Source organism: Polistes dominula, unplaced genomic scaffold, assembly GCF_049000335.1.
Source record: "Polistes dominula isolate Pdom_NZ unplaced genomic scaffold, Pdom_raw_medaka contig_33, whole genome shotgun sequence".
NCBI classification, from domain to species: Eukaryota; Metazoa; Arthropoda; class Insecta; order Hymenoptera; family Vespidae; genus Polistes; species Polistes dominula.
In genome coordinates, this window is record NW_028300998.1 from 5,225,840 (window position 1) to 5,246,213 (window position 20,374).

The window sequence follows — 20,374 nt, forward strand, 5'->3', positions numbered from 1 at the left end:
ACTATATCTCAAAATATAACAGATTATCTCAGAAATGAAAAAAAAAAAAAAAGAAAAGATAAGAAAGAAAGGAAAATATGAAAGATTTCATGTATAGTAGTGAATCGTCAATAATATAAACAATTTCAAATATTTATTCTGATATTAAACTTTATTATATTTTTCACTGGACTTCTGCATTTCAGAATTTAGGAAATATGGTACAATTTTTTTTTTTTTTTTGATAAATGTATAATGAGAAATAGAATTTCGATAAGATTTGTATCTTTTAACTAGTGGTAACTACATCGAAAATTTAATGAACAAACATAAAAACTTGAAAAATTTAATAATTGTTATATAACAAACCTCATTGCTTTATTCCATATAGTTCAGTTAAAATAAATTTGTAAAGTTGTTTATTCTACTGTGATAAACGCCGTAGTATTACTCCTCGAAATTACGATTGAAATTCATGAAAATGGAGTAAATTCGTTCCCATCGAAACTGAACAAGCGCAAAAGGGAAAATTTCCGATTCAATAATAATCGGATATGGCGATAATCTCGAATGACACCGGAAACACCGACGAAACGTGAGAATTTCATAAAATCATCGCCCTTAATACACTCCGCTCTAAATTCTTCCTCTTTTATTCCTGGCACTAGTGCAAGTAAAATACGACAAGCGTACCAAATTCTTTTTCGAGAAATCGGATTTTATGATAGAATTTAAATCATTCCAATATACGTGTGATATCATTGATTTTGATGTAAGCGACAAAAATGTAAAAATATTTTAAAACAAAAAATATTTACATATACATGTAGCTATACTAAATAAATATTATGCTAATAAATTTTATGACATTAATCACTTGTTCATGAATTTTTATTTTCATGCTAAAAAGAAAATAAAAAGAGAAATAGAAAATAAATGAACATACAAATAAAAATAATATAACGTTGAATTTATTTAGTAACTTCATCGGCCGTTGCATCAAATTTATCCAATTTAACAAGCAATATATTTGAATGATCACAATCGTTTTAATTGATTCATATTATCAAGAATTTATTTGAAATGAATTGAAACATTTAATGTGCTTACTAAACTAGATAATTTTCATTTATAAATGAAAATAATATATATCGAAAAAATAATCCATGGAACTAAATTACTTTTCAGGTTTCTGTATTTATAACGGGTTATTTTTCTCTTACTCTTTCTCTCTCTATATGTATATATATACTTGTTGTTAAGAAATAATAAGGGTATATTGCGTTTCACATAAACATCGCATTCACCATGAAACCAGCCTACTTTCCTGTTCCTGACTTAACCGTGAACACGTAAAAACCGTTAACCACACGTTTCACGAGTCAACTTCTCCTGTTGAAAACAACTTCTGGAGCATCGAACTCTACAATCCCGCATGTTTCTCTAGCTGCGTATGAAAACATACAAGAATAACATCATTTCATTTCGGCAGAGTAAAATACAAAAGAACAAAATTATCCTTAATCATTCATTTTGTAAGTTCGTCCACCATTGCGATTCGTTTGAAGATTTGGAGAATTCGATTGGAGGTGCCATCTTGCGACATTTTTCTGTAGCTTAGCCATACTTCTTTTTTTATATACCAAGAGATCGTTAATTTCAGTTCTACAATGGTATATTAAATATATAACATTTATTACGTGTGTCAACAATCGGTCAGGATATTTATAAAATTATTTCTTGAACTGATCATATTTCCTGTCTATTTTATAATTACGCTTATAATAACGTATATACTTTAACTTGAAATTCGATAAACCAATGAATGTCAGTCTCGATGAAACCCATATATCGGAAACGTGCTTGAATTTAATATCAAACGAATTATAAATTCGATCGGGTAGAAGGATTAACTCAACAAAACGATAAATAAACGAATAACGAGAGAACAATGGAGGATAATGTGAAATGAGAAAATGAGAAAAATTAAAAAAGAAAATAAAAAACTAGAACAAAAAAAAATTAAATGCAAGCAATAACATGACGACATAAAATTATATCAAGTCGAGGAATATCGACTTACGAAAGAGACTTCCAAAATCTTCCAACTTCCGGTTATGTCGATGCAGCGAGAGGTGGCGCCTACGTTCAATTCGACCCTTTCGTTCTAAATTTTAAGAACCTATGAAACCCTTTACCTTGAATATTTCAAATAATATCGCGAGATTAGAATGCCACCATGAGGGTTGAAAATGCCAATCCTGTATTTTACATTTTTTTTTTATAAATATTAATAATGAAAAATTAAAAATGTTTATTAACAATAAATAATTGAAAGGTCAAAATAATAAATGGTTATAATTGTTTTGCAAAGCAATATTATAATTATTACTAATAGTCGTAATTTTCAACGTAAAAAAAAATGTATTAACTTCAACTATTAGCTGACATTGAAATTATACGATTCTTTCAATTAGATGCTTAAAAATCCTAATTATTTAAGCAGTAGCCTAATATTAAGCTCTTTTGAATAAAGAAAGAAGATATAAGTCGTGATTGAAATCATGTAGCGATATAAAATTCGCTTTTAACTTTGCCAACGACAACACGACAACGACAACGACAATGACAATGACGTATGCAGACGAGGAGGACGACGACCATGACGATGGAACGATTCCATTGATGAAACGCTTTTGATCAAGCTAGACAAAAAGCTATCTCGAAAAATTTCCGATCGTTCGACGCTCTTCACGAATAGAAATAGACTCGAATTGATCGATAACGGGACAAAACGTGACGCTTCGCGATGAGTTAGATAGAAAAAGTTGGTGAGTGAGTGAATAAGTGAGTGAGTGAGTGAATGAGTGAGTGAGTTAGTCAGTTAGTCAGTAATAAAGAAAGAGAGAGAGAGAGAGAGGAAGACATACTATATATCGAATCTCTTTCCTTCCGTAGTTTACACGCGAGTGATTAACCGAAGCTCATTCGTGTCCTGATCGAAGTAACTGTGATCTTTTTGTTTTCCTTTTTTTTCTCGATGTTCCAAAAGTTACTGCTGACGAGCAAACGTGAACGTAAACAATGGCTAGCAAATGAAACTGTTTATTCGTTCTACCCTCGTACAACATTTCTATATCGATTTTCCTTTCTTTCTTTTCTATCGAATTTAGATACATTGAACATTATCAATCTTTACATTAAGTAACTGGTGTCTTTACATATTATGTTATTTGGAAACTCATGTTCATATTGTATTTTATCGAAATATTTAAATTATTAAAATTTGTTAAATAATTTGTAAGTAATATATAAGTGTATTATATATATGTAGTTGGTAAGTATAATAAATGTAAGATTGTGTAATTTTTCTAATTTGGGTTATTTAAAAAATAAAATATAAGAAATTCGAGGAGAGAAGAAAATAATCGTTGATTAATACAACTAAATGTGCTAGTATATTTATTTATATAATATAAAAATGTATATATAGATGTATATTATAATAATTTGTAATGTTTATTAATAATATTTTAATAATATATTTATAATTCTCTAATAACTATTTAAATATGCTAATATATTAATTAATATATTCAGGGATACTATAAATAATAATAATAATAATATATTTTTCATACATTATATATAAATAAAACATGTATTAATAAATATATTAGCAGATATAATTATATTCGTCAGTGATATATTAATTCTATCTAATAAATATATCACAGCATATTTAGTTGTGTCGTATCGATCAAAGATAATATCGAAAGAATTGTTTAATTTCGATAATATCATCACAATTTCGATCACTTTGACGACATGAATATTTTATTAACTCCTCTGTTCCTCTTTCTCGAATACTGTATCATCCCTCCATGAGCCTAATGAGGCAATCCCTAACACGGAAGATCGAACGTCCAGATCAGAGGATAGCGAATGCAAATACAAGTGCGAATTTACGAATGCGAATTCGCAAAGCTGATTCCCCGGTTGAAACACACATATCGACGTGCTCGTCAAACGGAAGAACAAGCGAATGCAATCAACGACGGTGACGAAGTGTCCGGGAAAAGGGTGGGATGCATGGGATTGAGGGAAGAGTACAGAAGAGAAATTGGACAATGACGTGTGTTAGCGCCCGCGTACACATACACACGAGTATTCACTGCTACCCTCCAAACCCCAACTAATTAAATGTAATCGAATGTTTATTCGAATGTACCATGAAAATGCCTGATGACGTGACTCATTTTTCTAACATTTTACATAGATTTTAATCAACTTATACACTTTTTAGTAATCGAATGTGACAATAATGTAATAATATATATTATAAAATCGTTATATTATAATAATTATTATTATAAATATTATATATACTATAATAATAATAAAATATACTATATTTACTATATTATACTAAGATTCACGAATAAATTACGCAAGCGCACAGAATTATCTGCCAATATATAAGGATTATAAAATGAAATTATTATTATTTTAGGGAATTTGTGAATGAAAATATGTGGGGCGCCGCATAAGTGTACGTAAAGATTAACATATATACTCTAATTATACAATAATAATTAGTATTAATGATACTTATATACTATTATAATAATAATATGATATAGTGTAATAATCTAGTGTATAATATAGTATAATATAAGAATAATATAGCATAATATAGTACAATAATTATAATGTAAATAATATAATATAATATTATTATTATTATTATTATTATTATTATTATTATTATTACTGCAATTAGTATATTTTCAACAAATGTAGCAATTAACAAATAATTGTATTTCTTTACCGATTTACAACATTTGTATTTATAGAAATAAAAAGCAGAGGGAATAGTTTTTCTTGGAATTTTTATTTATCCTCGAATGCAGAATAAATTGGAAATAATGTAAATCATTAGAGAAAGGAAGGAAGATAAAGGGAGAGAGAGGGAGAGAAGTGTGAGTTGCATACACGCGTTACTATCCTACGTAATTCATGATTCGACAGGATGAAAAATTAATGAAGGGCCATGTTGCTTATTCCGGATGTTCCGATACTGCCTAATGGCTCGATAAATAGATAATCTACAACGAACGTTGAATAGTTTGCTGCGAGAATTCGAAAAATGTAAAAACAATTAAAAAAAAAAAAAATACTTGATCAACAGCCAATGAAAATGGAGACAAACGGTGTACAATGTTAGCACGATAAACTGACAAAAACGATAAAAATTTTTGAAATTAATTTTCTTTTCTCTGTATACATGTATGCAGTTATTTTTGACAAATTGAGCATGCTACGAGAATACGAGGATTACGAGTTGTCCACCATTTGGATTATTAAAAAATAATAAAAACAAAAGAGAAGAACTGACTCGTGATAAAACATAACAAACAAATAAAAATGAAAAACAAGCAAATCTTATCGTTCATCGGAATAGATCACAAATAACGAGATAAATTAAACAAGTCGGAGATAGTGTAAATAAATAGAATTTTTGCTACTGTCGATAGATAACGCATCACGCGTTATCGCAATCTAAACAACTTTGATTAATCCGTTGGATATTTCCATACGTCGACGTGGATGCGATAGTAGAATAATTTATATATACAACAGTACATCAATTTATTCGATATCGTACTAGTAACCTAAATTAACCATAACAAACTAACCTCTTTAACTTTGTTCCTGCGTTCTCTGGCAACTTCATCTTTGTCCTCGCCACCAACAATCAAAGGAAGTTTTACCGCTGGAGCCGGTGGTACAGTTTCAAAAACTTGCTCATTTCGTTGATGCATAATGAAGGAAGATGAAAAACTAGTCGTACGCACTCGCGAGTCACTACCAACTGTTTCCGGTTTCTCTAACGTTTTCTGTTGTTGAAACTCTTCGTTGATTTTAGCCTGAAATTAATGTATTAAAGTGTATCTAATTTCTCCTCCTATTTAATAGACACTTCGAGATCATTATTATAAATAGAATTAGGATAATTAGAAAAAGAAATAAATTAAAAAACAAATGGAAGGCTGATTAACATGGTAGACATTTTGGAGAACGCTTTCGTTAAATACAATGTACCTCCTCCCCTACTACTCATTCTTTATTATGATATTGTGTCATTCGAGAAAAAAAGTGAATAATAAACGAATTTATCGATAAATAAGCTGATTAGATAATGGGCTAAAACATAAAATAAATAAATTTCAGAAATTCCCGCCAATGTATCGATAACACGCATGTGCGAAAAAGAGCGCGGGTGTCTGCACGTGCATCTAACTCGTGCGTCATCGGGAGAAATCGAGGGGATCGAACGTAAACAAACGGGAAAGGACGGAGACGCACGAACGTATACGCAGCGCCATTGTACTCTCCCTCGTACAAACGTCAAGACCAAATAACACTACTCTTTCATTTTCTAATACGCTCTTTCACTCTTTCTCTCTCTCTCTTTCTCTCTCTCTCTCTCTCTATATATATATATATATATACACATATCCATCTATCCGTCTCTGTATAGAACTTGACGTTTGACCGTGATTTCACCATATACGCGACGTGTTGTATTCTTGCAAAAGTGAATGAGTGAGTAAGTGAGTAAGTGAATGAAGTGAGCGAGTGAGTGAGTGAGTAAGTGAATGAGTGACTGAATGAGTGAGTGAGCAAACAAGCAAGCAGGGAGGAGATCGAAAAGAAAGAGGAGAAAGTAGAACACGAATGAAATTTCCATAAGAAAAAAAAATCTCTCGTAGGCACACCCGAAGCTTCATCCGATCCTCGATGAGATGTACGTCGACGTTATAAGCTGCCTCGTGGCCAAGTGGCATTGGTAGGGCATTGGGATGATGGGAAGAGTAAGATTCATCGTTAAATGAATCGCCAAGAGGAAAACGAGGTGGTGCTGGCATCAAAAGGTCTGGGCCTGCTTTTTGCATACGCCGGTAGACACGATAAACGCTGTCCACGGCGACGCCACCGGCGCCAAAGTCCGGGAGAAAGAAGAATGCGCCGAAGCAGACGACGGCGAACGTCAAGAAGACCAAGAGGATCAGGTACTTTTCGCGCGGCCGGAAGGAACGTCTCGCAAACAGTGACGCCGGCGCGCCGCCGTTCGCCAGTCTCTGATACGACGGGAGGATACCACCACTCGCCGACGTCATTGCACTAAACAACTAACACGACACCCTCCTCGACGATACTTTACTCGCGTGTTTCTTAGTTCGTTTTCTTCGTTATTTAACACAGAGTGCCACGATACAATCAACGTATTTCACGCGACAGATTTAAACCACACGGACGACACTCGTGCCAAAGAAGAAGCGGCTTAACGTCTCCTTCCTTGACTACTTTCTGACAACTCGACGATTACCAAAAGAAGAGAGGGCACACTTCACTCTGTCTGTCTGTCGCTCTCTTTCTTTCCAACTTTCTATACTGTCTTTACTTCTTTATTTCTCTTCCCTTCCTCCCGTCCGCCCTTCCTTCTTTCCGTCCTTCCTTCCTTCCTTTCTTTTTGTCCTTTCTCTTTTCCTTTTCTTTCTTTCTTTCTTTTTTCCCTTCTTCTTTCTTTCAATCACGAACAACCCGACGAAACGAAGCGCACTCGCGTGTGCGTCGTTGCAACGTTTTACTTTGGCCCTTGCACGCCATTACGGACATGGTGCCACACCAGCGCCATCTGACAACCAGCCGACACACGTTTCTTATTCGATGTCATCAATACGTAACTAAATTAACCAAACATTGTTTTTTATATTATTCATTCAATAGTACTGTCATTAATTCCGCACCTTTTTTTAAATTAATATTTTTTCCTCAAATTTCAAGTGATATTGTAATTCGAAAATTGTAATGTTTTGAATAATAATATTAAGAACTATTTTAATAAGATTTAATATATACCTATTATCAGGCTTTTAAAGTAAACACCGTTCAAACCTAAAATCTAGGTTAGACAAAAAAATGTACTGTATAAAAAATAAATATATTTATTTGTGGAATATTCTTCTCTATTTGTGTAAATATTATTTTTATTGTAAATAGTGCTGAGTGAATTTAGAAATCTGTGAGTAAATCTATCAAAAAGTATTCAGTAATCCTTTTTCCATTTAAATAATGTTACAAATATGGCAAAATATTTTCTCTTTTTAATAGGTGTCTGATTATTGGTGCATCAAAAAGTGAAACTCCATTATTGTGAAACTTAATTGTTTGATAATTAAAAAGTTTCTACGATAACTAAATTATTTGTAAATAACGTTTATAAAATATCTTTTTTACATTATGAATATGACATAATACTACAATCTGTAATATTGCAGTATGTTTGGTAAACAAAATAACTATATCTTGAGCAATGGATGTGTAAGTGAGAGAATCATTAAAATATTTTGATAGAATGCTTATTAATATAATGCTTTTGGATCTATTTTCAGACATTAGCTATTGCAATTTGAAGGATTCTAATAACAAAACAAATACGTAGGCATATGACGTCAACGAACAGCACAGTGTTAAGCATAGTTTCGATCTGCCTTGTAGCTGCAGCTTACAGCACTCTCTACATTCGACTACCTCAACTACAAATCGAGTTTCGATTTATCTTATAAGGCGCGATATTTCCTCGTTTGATTAAGAATTTCGACTTACCACCAAGTATTTAAAAATGCTGTAACACTTTTAATTAATAATAAAGAATTTTAATGCAAAGCAAACAATTTTCTATTAATCGCTTAAATTGATTAATTCCCCAGAACAAAAAATGTAAAAAATTAATTAAATTAAATTTATTTATAGCGCCTCAAGAAGATGGAAGCAACTGCTACAACCGCGCTCTCTGTTTTACAAACGCATTTTCCCGCTTTTCGACCTTTAGAGATGAGGTGAGTGGGAGACTTTAATCTCGGACGATTTATATTGTAATATCATTTATTACTCAACTATCATAAAAATTTGATCATTTAATGATAATAAGCTTAATTTTAATAAAAATTATTTCAAATCTAAGAAGTTAAGCAACAATTGAATGTGTTTTGGCACTAGGATAAAAAAAAACAATTTTACAAGTTAAGGTAATTATGTTATCCCGTAAACGGCTAAACTATAAATAACAAAAATTATTTCAAAGTAAATCTACTTTTTTGAATCTAAAATTTAGTAATTTTTCATGACATACATAATAGATGTTAAAGTTAAGGATAGAAAAAAATAATACATAAAGACATTTGTTTGTGGAAGGAAAAATAAAGTATTTTTAAAACAAAATACTTATACAAAAAGTATATAAAAAAAAGAGAACAAATAAAATAAAACGAAAGTTTGTACATTGATCTAAACGAAAATATGACGTAACATAATACATAAGTACAATAATATGTAACATTTAACATTCGTTAACATAAAATAAAATTCACGCTTACTTGGAGATCAAGGATTCTTTTTTATCTCACTCATTCATACACGCACGCGCATTCTCTCTATGTATTTGTCTTTCTCTCTCTCTCTCTCGCTCTCTCTCTCTTTTTCTGTTTGTCTCTCTCCCTCTTTCACTTTTTATTATTCTTATCTTCTAATTATCTTTATCCGAATTATCTCCCTACGTATTTTTCCTAACTTACAAGTAAGTCCTACGTAGCACATCTAGTATCACAATTCTGTATTTTCTTTCGACTAACTAATCTTGCAATATCATTATTTGTTTGTAACAGATTCAGAAATATATTCTAATTAACAACTGTTCGATAATAACAATTTGCGGAGCTATATAAAATTCGAGAACGATAGCATAAGCTATTTACACAATAGATCATTAAAATTACTAAGATAAGACGGATTCCTGTTAACTTAACAAATTCTATAGGGTTCGCGAATATTGCCTATATTTATACGGTATATAAATTACGTTACCGTATGGCGATAACTTAAAAAGGTACAATTTGAAAAAGAGAAAATTATTAAACTAAAAAACCTATAAAAATTTATACATAATACGCATAAAATAATACAAATGTCATTGAGTTAATAACTATTCGATGAAAGCCTTTGATTTGATATTACACTATCTGATAATTAGCTTATGTACAAAACGATTATCTTAACCCGTAACTTGTCAATTGGGATCTATTAAATTTCAGCAGTTACTTAATACTAGTTGTAACCAACTTTTCCTTTAGAATTTGTTTTAAAACGTTTGTGAGAAAATTCAAATGGACTAGTTTTTAAATAAAATAATAGATATTGTTCATAATGCTATTTTATCTTATTTTGTTAAATTACCTCTAAAATTTTAAACGTTTTTCCAAGATCCTCCTAACTTTACCATACTATACACATAATAATATCGGTTACGGGTTAATATAATAATGCACTTAATATACCTTTGTTTAAAGGTTCGTTGGCATAATGAAGAACACTATTCCATAAATCTATTAACTTAATATCTAAGTTAACAAAAAAGCTTAAGTCAATGCCAATTAAAGACACGATTTTAATTTTTCGGCTGGAAACGGGCCATGTAAAAATCACAATCAGAACAAAATTTGGCAGGTTCCATGACCTGTTTTTGTCGACAAAGATCGCAAAGTACACTCCTAGCCGTTAATGAAGCAACCATATTTGACTTCAGCATAGAAGACGATGTTTGGCCGATCGGCGTGCTACTTTTCGCGGTCGAAAGAAAATGGATTTGTTTATTCTGTTTAGGAGGAGGTGGATGTTGATAAGCTGGATATTTCATGTTTGATTGGATTTGTCCGTTCTGTAAGGGATTAGGATAAGTTTGATTAGGTGCCAAAACATTTTGCTGATCCTTCTGTGGTGGTCTCTGATAATTGTCGTACCTCTGTTGATAATTATGAACGGTTTGTTGCTTTTGTTGATAAGACAACGTCGTCGATGATGGTGGATTAGGTGGTGGTTGATACTGAGGTAAAGGTTGATTGATCCTATTTGGTTGAGGCACTGATTGATAAGGATAATTTTGACAATTATTATGAGAATATTGATTTGGATAAGGGCTCGGCGATTGATTCGATGGATAACCCAATTGTTGTTGAGAATACTGAACAGTTATTGGACTGGCATTATGATTGGAAATCCTCTGATTAAGACCATTTTGATGCTGCTGTAATCCACTGGCTGATAATTGTTTATTCATCTGATTGTGTTGCTGTTCTAACTGATAAAACTTCTGATAAGTATTTTTCTGACATAGATTCTTTTGCTGCTGAGACACGGTCGGTATAAACTGACTACTATGCATTTGTGTCGGATAAGGGCTAGCTGGTTTCTGCGTCTGTGATATTGGAACATTCTGATTTCTAGGATGAGACGTTTGAGTTTGCGTGTAGGAAGATTGTGATGACATATACTGTGGATAACCATTTTGAGAATAACGTATTTGTTGTTGAAGTTGTGGAGAATATGAAGTTGGTGGTGGATTCGAAGCAGATATAATCATACCAGGAAATGTTTCTCTATTTGTATCTTGTGCCTCGATATTGTAAGATCCACATATTTTTTTGTCTACTACTGAACCAATAGAGTCATTTGAATTTTGTCTACCGAACGTTGGCTTGACGTTTTCAGAAATCGAAATAGGATTGACGCTTCTTAATTGATCCTGGAATGGTGTCGCAGGTACACTGTCAGCTTCACATTTAAGAGGAAGAGTTTGTTGTTGGAACCTCGGTGTATTTTCTCTGTTCATTTCAGCTTCCTGAAGATTTCTAATTTCACGAAGTACTTGAGCAGATTCAGGTTTGTTCATAGCGGATCGTAAAACTCTCTCCAAAATGGGATTAGGTATATACGAATCTTTTTCGTCATCTTCAGCTGTAGCTACAAGAACTACTTGATCACAAAACGATACGCTTTTCTTTTTACCTATCCTCCTCTTTACTTTCCTCAATTCTATATCCTCTTCGTTTGGAAGTATGGTTTTATTTTGAATGGTATTTTGCATAGCTACTTCGCTAATATCGTCTTCAGGATAATCAACAGGTAGTCCATTCTCGTGTGGTAATGTTAAAGACATCGAGAGAATAGCTGCGTTTAATCCACTAGGTTGAACAGTGCATGAAGTATCAGAAGGTATAGTTGATACATAAGTATCTTGATTAGTCGTGGATTCAAAACTTGGACTTTGAATTGGTTGATTAGTGAAATTATTCATTTTAGGGAAAGTATTCGAATTATCTGAAGAATATTTTAATCTCGTTTCGTCTACTTGCTGATGTTCATGAGGCATATCAATCGTTGGAGCGACCGTGGAATTTGAATTGGATTGTTTCGCGGGAGGTTTAGGTTCGGATTCTACTTTCGAGCTGATTTGTAATTTATTCTGTTCAAATCTCGCTGCCATATCTTTGACTGATGATACTACTCTAGGACAGTCGACAACATCACGACCTACTGTATCATATCCAAGACTATTCATCATTAAATCACTAGTTCTCCTAGCTATACTTGTTATTTGATTCGTATTGATAGATGGAGTCCTAATTTTTGGTATATCTTGCTCGAGCGAAGCCTGATTTTTCATTCTTTTTTCTGCCTGTTTAGCTTGAAGTTCCTTCAGCCAAGTTTCACTAGCAGATTTCTCTTCTTTTTCCTGTTCCTCGTTTGTTTTTAAATCCTTCGAATCGGAAGCTAAAATCTGTTCGTTCTTTATTTGCAATTGAGAAAAAATATTATTTAACGTTTGAGTTTCTAATCGATGTAAGCGTTGTTGATTGGAAACATACAGTTGCTGAAGAGATTGTTCTCTTTGAGATTGATTCTCTTGAACGTGACCAATATTACTCTCGTCGATTGGTGGTGGCGGAGGTGGGAAATCTTCGCTAGCTTGTCTGGAATGTGACACTGAATGGATAGATGGGTATGGAGGGGGCGGGAATTCTTCACTCGGTTGTCTTGAATGAGAGATGTTTCCATTTTCCGGATATGGTGGAAGAGAATCTAAAGAACCTTGTTGTTTTATAGGACTTTGTTCGCTGTGTACATCTGCACGAGTAATCACATAGGTAGGCTCATAAAGAATACCATTAGCATATTGAACGACATCGTCCTGAATTCTAGGCTTGTTGTTATAATTAGTCTGAACATTAGCAGGATGTCCGTTTTGTTCCATACCATAGGACGGAATGAAAGGCAAGGAATGCGACTCTGTCGAGTAATCAGCATAATTAGAATTACGATTTGATGAATTTGATGAATTTCCATTGTTCATGTGGTTCCAATAGTTGTTGGTTTGATCTTGAGATCCTGTTACTGTGTTAGATGAACATTGTCCGTCTGAAGATGAATACGTAGATTTATCAGCTTGCTGATCGCTATGCACTTCACCCGAACACTTAGACTTGCTAAGCTGAGAAGTGGTTCTGACAGGAGGTGGTGGTGGTACCTTCGCTACATGTAATACTTTACCAGCACTACCGTGGAAACTCTTCCTCATTAATCGACTTCTTTCCAAGTTCGGATTGCTTGTATTTCCAATATTATTATTGGCATTTCCAGCAAATTCTAAATGACCTTCGGACAGGTAACCGCTCAGAGATTGTGCCATTTCGTTACCTTTTAAACCAACACTGGAATCATCCACGGATTGCTTTGGCAAAGCGTTCGAGGTACCTTCCACGTTAATATTTGCTTGATTGTCCTGTCCCTCTCGCAAATCAGGCATGCTTCGATTCTTTCTTTTTATTAGCCCACCCATTAATAGCTTCCTACGAATCTTATGCTGCTTTTTACCCTGTTTCTGCTCAGTCACGTTCGCGTTATTTTGTTGTGAAACTCTTAAGTTCGTTGTACCGACTTCGATATTCTCTTTTGATTTCTCAATCGATTTGGTACCTTTCGGAGAGGGTGAAGTGCGTGAAGGTGCTATAGAAAAGTCTTTAGATATGTTTTTATTTCTTTCTTCGCTCCTAGCTCGTTTCTTATCCTTTTTGTCGTCATCGCAACGCTTTGTTCGACCAAACAATCCGGTTCTTTGAGTTGGGCGATCATGGAGCATATACTCCTCGTCCTCGATAACATTTACAGCGGTAGCTTTGCTCCTCAACGTCTTTTTCTTAGGTAGAGTTGCATAAATCTCGATACTTTTTGTCGTTGGTTTTTCTACAACTGCTACTGGTGGATTTACTAACAGTTCACGACTATTCTGTCGAGAATGATTACCTTTATCGCGTGAACTTTGACGAGAATGTTGACCAGACTTACTGTTTTCTCTCGAATGCCTACCCTCAACTGCTCCTTCTAAAGACACACACATACACCAATATTACAATCTTTTTCGAAAGTTTAAATATGAAAAATAAAAACAAATGCATACCTTCTTTCTCAACATTAGCTGACGTTTGTTCTTGCAACATTCTTCTCTGCAAGCTTCTAGTTTTCATGACACAAGTATTGTGTTTCATTCTTGCGTTCGAAATTGTATGATCGTTGTTATAGGGTGCTTCCATCGCAGCCCTAGCTTTATTACTAGCTGCTTTACATAAAGCTACAGCCGTGCTAAAATCTCCAGCTTCCTCAGCAGCTCGAGATTTGTCCAGAAGAGCATCCGTTTCCTTACAAAGACGTTCGCAATCGTCTTTTGATGAAGGTTGATAGCCTTCCGGAATTTGAGCAAGCTGTGGTAAAGATTCATTGATAAGAAGAATAATGCTTATCAAATGATTGTTATTGAATGATCTGTTAAAAGATCTTAACCTGTAGGTTATGTTTAAGACCCTGCTGAAGTGGAAGACTGTCCGTAGAAGACAATGAGTATGAATCATATCCAGCATCATAGTGCCCACTACTGCTGCTAGATAATTCACCAGATTTGCTAGTTGGACTTTTAGGTACTCCAGAATTTCTCTGAGCTTTATTGACAAAATACAAGTACGGATTTTCAATGGTCGTGGACGAACTGGAAGAAGCACTATTTCTATCGCCTGACCAATTTCCAGAGTCCCGTCTTCTTGGCACGTTCATATGTTCTGGTATACTAATCCCATCTGAAGGCGTTGAACCGGCACTGAGACTCCTAGTTAATTGCATTTGTTGCTTTTTTTGTTGTTGCATTACGCTTTCTACCGCTCTACGACTTATGTATTTGGATTCGACCTCTCCATCAACCACATCAACACCCTTTAATAACAAACAAATATATATTCATTATTTATTATACAAAATAATTAACAAAAAGAACAATTAATTAAGAAAAAAATAACAAACCTGATTATCAAAAATGTTGTTCTGTATTTCTGTAAGATTTTGATAATCACTATAAATTCGTTGAGTGATAATATGAGGAGGGCTATCCGGATTAGGAGTAATGGCACGTCTGGCTGTATTGTTAATCGAAGGTTTCTCTGGACTAGGTGTAATGGATCTACGAACGTTGTTCTTCGATGGTGTTTTCAATATGTTACCACTTGGAAATCGCGTGACCGTTTTCGGGGCATTTTCAGTATTTACCGGAGTCCCATCTGGTGTTGCATAAAGTAATAGCAAGGGTTGATATCTACCCCTCCTACATTTTTCGACGACTTGTTCCCATCGTGGTCCTATTTCTTTAACTGTGGCATCGTCAAAATAAATCCAAACCTAAAAAAATTAAATAGGGAATTAATTTATTCAATACTGCATTTATAACCATTAAAATTATTTATAAAAATTGAACAAAGCTTACCTTTAATTTAGTATGAAAAAAGAAAGTAGAGTAATGTTTTCCATAATAAGTAACAACTCCAACAAGATTATGTATCGTTGAGGCACCCCAAGATGCGTCAACAACGCTATGGAAAACATCAGTAAGTCGAAGGGATGTTCCTACCGTAGCGAATACATCCATTATATGATCTAAGGACGGTCGTTCGCTATCCCAGACAACCCCAACGGAAACTATTTCCGGTCGATTAATGAGCGTCCTACAAATTTGAATCTTCGCACCACACGAACTCTAAAATATGATATAACAGGTTAATTAACAAATCCTAAGGTTCAATTAGAAAAATGAAGTTCTATTTATTTTGTTCCCCCTACTTACCGGACAATCACGAATGTCACCCATTCCACCGGCTCTCCTCAAAAGTTGACCAAAGAGATCCGGACTGGTTCGTGAGTTAGCTTGAGTTTGACGAGCTTGCGACGTTAGTGCCGATGCTGAGACATAATGGACCATCTGCAATAATAACGTAGTTGTCTTTCTCTTTTCTTCTAATTAACGATGATCGTTAGCATCAGCTAGGTTTCTATCATTATCTGTTCGTAATCATACTCGTATCATAATTATCCGAAGACTTCGAAGACAATGCACGTCTTTGATTATATTAACGATCAAGCAATCAATTATCTTTACGAGATAGTAAGCCGTGTTCTCAATCGATGAATACAATGCATCTATGAAGTTTACTCTAGCATGGAGTAGAATTTCGCAACCGGTAGAACGACTATGTATATAACAGCATTATTTCTTAGTGCACTTTCAAAGGCGGCATGATAAATACTTTTATGGGGCGTAAAGCAATCTAGAATTCGATATAGACTAGATATACACGAATCCACGTGGGTGGAGTCGTTTCCTTAGGGTTCTTTTGTCTCTTGGCGAGAGTACGAGTAAATAACGATAAAAAAGAAGTCTATACTACAAACTGACTGGCTTCATGCATCGTGTGCATCGGTCATGGCCGATTACTTTTACCATGTCCCCCACGAGTAGCTCTTGATTGATAGTTTCTTACGTGCTACTTTCGTTTAACGGTTGCCCTTTTGGAGTAGGTAGTAAGATCTCCTGAATTTTTCTTATAATCACTGTCACTGGTAGATTTCACCAATAGAAGGAAATAGATTTCCCAACGAATATCTATCTCTGCTCGAGTTGAACAAGCAATAAAATTGTATCTTGCACACGTGCGTATACACATACGTTGTCTACCAACTGAATTGAATATCTCGATCTAGAGTTCTAATTAATCAAGAAGGAAAAAGTAATTGGATTGCGACAATCTTAACTGCTGACTCGAATAAATATATTTTGCAAGAAATCATTAATAATGTAAGAATAATCTAACTATTTTTCTAAAAAGCATATCATGGATATCACCGTCTTGAAATCCTTTCTCTTTGAATCCCTTCGAATGTCGAACAAATGAACCGTCAAATCGTAATTGCCTACTCGGAGGTTCAGAATACCTGAGCAAATGGCTTCCAGCTTAAGTCCCCTAAATCCCGTAGGAATCGAGAAAGGGGCATTTTCGATCCCTTTTTCATTAACAGTCACAAAGAACCCCTGTACCACCCACAAGGACCCTTTTTCTTTCTTGTGCTCGTCAATCGTGCAGAAAGAAGGTTAACCCGAAAGGCCCTACAGTCCTCGATTTATGTATTCTTGGTATATAACCCTTCCCAACGAAAAATTTCGCCATATCGTTTTTACCTGAGAATCTTTGATCGTGAGAAATATATTTCTATTGGAGGAGAAGCTACGTAGTTTGAATTTTTATTGAATTTTATCCGAATGAGTGAAAACCAGGGACAGGTTTGGTTAATATGATTTAGCTTGAGGTTTCCACAAAATGTCAGATATCGATTCGACGATACATAGCTTCGAGCTATAAATAAATTAGACGATAGAATAAAAGGGACGTCGACGAACCTGTGTAAAGGGCAAAGGCTCCGAGGTGGCTCCGCACGCACCGCAAACGCTTTGTTCGACAAGGGTCATAGCAAACTTTTGATGCGGCACGCAATGTCCAGCGCTACACATGTCCTCCGCTTGTCCACTTGCTATATGCAAATGAATACGCAGTAGAATATTTTCCTGAAAAAAAGAGGAAAAAGAAAAAATAGTTAATATCATTAAATCACGTGAAATAATAATAATAAATAAAACTATGTGTGAATAACATATACATATATCCACAATTGAGATTCATAAGATTCGTAAATAATGCACGATACATTTGAAAATACTTCAATTAAACAAAATATTTATTTCAACGAAGATAATAATCCATCCTTCGTTCATTTTTGATAACACTTCGTCAGCAAAATGATTATTATATTACAAGGAAAACTTTGTAATGGATTTTACGAGCTCACAATTACGTTCTTGGTGTTATCCGTTGTTGATCGATGTCGACACACGTGCATACATATTTGCGTTAAACGTGACCACGTTGTAAACGAGAAAGTGGACTCTCGTCGGCATTTGCCGATCTCTCAAGGATCGTTCAAAGCTTGGCTTGTTAACCAAGCTGGCTAGGAACCATTAGATTCTATTATACTGCGGTTGTTGGTGGTGGTGGTGAAAAGTTTCGATGACATTAACGATGAAATCTTATCCTATTATATTTATTATTTTGTTGTTGTTATTATTATTATTATTATTTTTGTCTATTTAAGTAGATAGCTAATAATTGACGCGATACTTATTACATGAACAAATATACACGAAAGACACCAAGATGAGTTAATGAGAGAGTTCGACGGAAAAAAAAAGATGAAAATGATATGTATATGCGTGTAAATGTTACTCATATGTAAGTCTGCTATGTGTATATGATTATGTTCATACATTCGTATGGTACTTACGAAACATTCTGCAGCATCGTCCATAAATCCAAGCTGAAACCTTTGCTGATCGAGAAAGCTCTCAGCGAGGGCGCGACGCAACGTGTCGGGTGGCAAGGCACTTTTTTGCGAGGACTGCAATTCCGAGAACAGCTCCTGTGACACACAACGTGACGAAGATTTAATGTCGATCTTTCGTTAAAGGAAAGGAAGATGTGGAGAGAGGGATTGACTCGAGATCGGCAAACGAATCATTTCAAACAAAACTCGTTACACTTCTTGCTCACTATTGAACGCAAATTAAATCGTCTCGGGACATTAATCTTCTTTGGTGATCGTCAGCTCATTTTTTTTCTAATTTTCATTCTCCCATTGAACTCAACATTGAACTTTAAACAAAAATCTTTCAAATCATTCATCGATTGTACTCCACTTTCAATAATAAAATATTAAAATTTTTTGTTTTTTTTTCATCCAATTCAACGTTGAACATTTAACAAAAAATTTAAACGAAGGTATTTAAAATTAATCATCGATTGAAGCTCAATGTTGAAATGTGAATATTAAATTTAAGTATAGGAGATATTAAAAGTTGCTTAAAAGTGTGTTAAATTTTTGTACAATGATTCATTTGTATATAATATCCACAAACTTTCGTCGATTTTGCAAACACGAAACAACAACGTTCCAAGAGGAAACGCTCTCTCTTCGTAGTATTTGCGATATCTCGTTTAACAGACAATCGATTCAAGGAATCGCGAGCAATTTCAAAAGAGGATGCTAGCGAAAGTGCGAAAAATCAACTCCGTGTGAACATACGAAAGATCTCTTATTCATTCTTCTTTAACCAAAATAAAATGAACCGTAATAACGAATACGTAATCTTTGATTAAACAATTAAACTAGATTTTATTAATTTACAAAAGTTTACAGATTTCAAATAGTTTTCTCCCGAGATCGATCGAAACCCCAAGCGATCTCTTTCGTAATTAATTTTTTTAACAAACACGAATGCAACAACATTCGTCTGTAGAAAGTCACCTATGACTTGCAACAAGCTGGCCCGATCTTGCTCAACGTTAACATTTCGAGAGACGATGTTTAGAGAAAAAAAAAAACAGATAAAAAATTGACGTACTTATAGAAAAAAAGAAACATAAAATAAGCATGGATTGTCTTTAATAATTTATAATACTTGCGCAAGTATAAATTAAAAAAGAAAACTTCTCGCAATTCGCGATTGTATTATTAGTTACGTGTAATACCGATAGATAAATATTTTTCAATAGGATTAATGAATAAAGAAAAATAAGATTAGTAACGTTTCTAGTTGATTACAATATTCCTGAGATAAAAGATAAATGTTCCACTTACTGTATAAGAAAGCATTTCATCGTAGTGTCATTCGTATCTCTAACGAACCAATTCAGTACTAGTTATGTCTAACTTGAAAAGCTAGAATTGATAGTACAAAGACCGGATTCAAATTGTTCCAAACCTGATCTATGAGCATGACTAAAGAAAGACTATAAGTGAAAACTCTTCCTGAGATGTAGGATTTGATAACTTTCCCGATGAAAGTATATTTCTCATAAAAAAAGAAAAGGAAAATTTGCCCACCAAAAAATTATTCGAAGGAAATAAAATCATCAGAATTGAAAATAATTCAAACTTTAACTTAGAAATATATATTTATTGTCTAAAATATTAATTTAATTCAATGAAAAATTTAAGGAGAATAATCATTATGAAACAAATTTGCTGGAAGTCGAAATTACAGGGCGTTTTCATCGAAACTCTTGAATGAAAG

General features: G+C 33.8%; 2 protein-coding genes and 1 long non-coding RNA gene across 4 annotated transcripts in view; 1 reads left to right on the forward strand and 2 right to left on the reverse strand.

Annotated features, from left to right (window-relative positions):
- Nucleotides 1–7,938, reverse strand: part of alpha-Man-Ia (alpha-Mannosidase class I a) — a 297,026-nt gene extending 289,088 nt beyond the window's left edge. Inside the window, exons 1-2 of the mRNA XM_015320422.2 lie at nucleotides 6,762–7,938; nucleotides 5,679–5,909 (exon numbers count right to left, since the gene is read on the reverse strand). Coding sequence (XP_015175908.1) covers nucleotides 5,679–5,909; nucleotides 6,762–7,163 — 633 coding nt within the window. The 5' untranslated portion in view covers nucleotides 7,164–7,938. The remainder of the gene's footprint in view (nucleotides 1–5,678; nucleotides 5,910–6,761) is intronic.
- Nucleotides 1–20,374, forward strand: part of LOC149032262 (uncharacterized) — a 44,225-nt gene that overhangs the window by 8,240 nt on the left and 15,611 nt on the right. Inside the window, exon 2 of the long non-coding RNA XR_016176919.1 lies at nucleotides 8,800–8,885. This is a non-coding gene — a long non-coding RNA (uncharacterized LOC149032262). The remainder of the gene's footprint in view (nucleotides 1–8,799; nucleotides 8,886–20,374) is intronic.
- The window catches only part of ec (ubiquitin specific peptidase echinus), a 58,645-nt gene continuing 47,538 nt past the window's right edge, over nucleotides 9,268–20,374 (reverse strand). For both annotated transcript variants that reach the window (XM_015320472.2, XM_015320481.2), the window contains 8 exons: nucleotides 18,586–18,720; nucleotides 17,648–17,812; nucleotides 16,040–16,174; nucleotides 15,683–15,952; nucleotides 15,226–15,597; nucleotides 14,716–15,138; nucleotides 14,336–14,636; nucleotides 9,268–14,259 (listed from right to left, as the gene is read on the reverse strand). In XM_015320472.2, coding sequence (XP_015175958.2) covers nucleotides 10,490–14,259; nucleotides 14,336–14,636; nucleotides 14,716–15,138; nucleotides 15,226–15,597; nucleotides 15,683–15,952; nucleotides 16,040–16,174; nucleotides 17,648–17,812; nucleotides 18,586–18,720 — 5,571 coding nt within the window. In that variant the 3' untranslated portion in view covers nucleotides 9,268–10,489. The remainder of the gene's footprint in view (nucleotides 14,260–14,335; nucleotides 14,637–14,715; nucleotides 15,139–15,225; nucleotides 15,598–15,682; nucleotides 15,953–16,039; nucleotides 16,175–17,647; nucleotides 17,813–18,585; nucleotides 18,721–20,374) is intronic.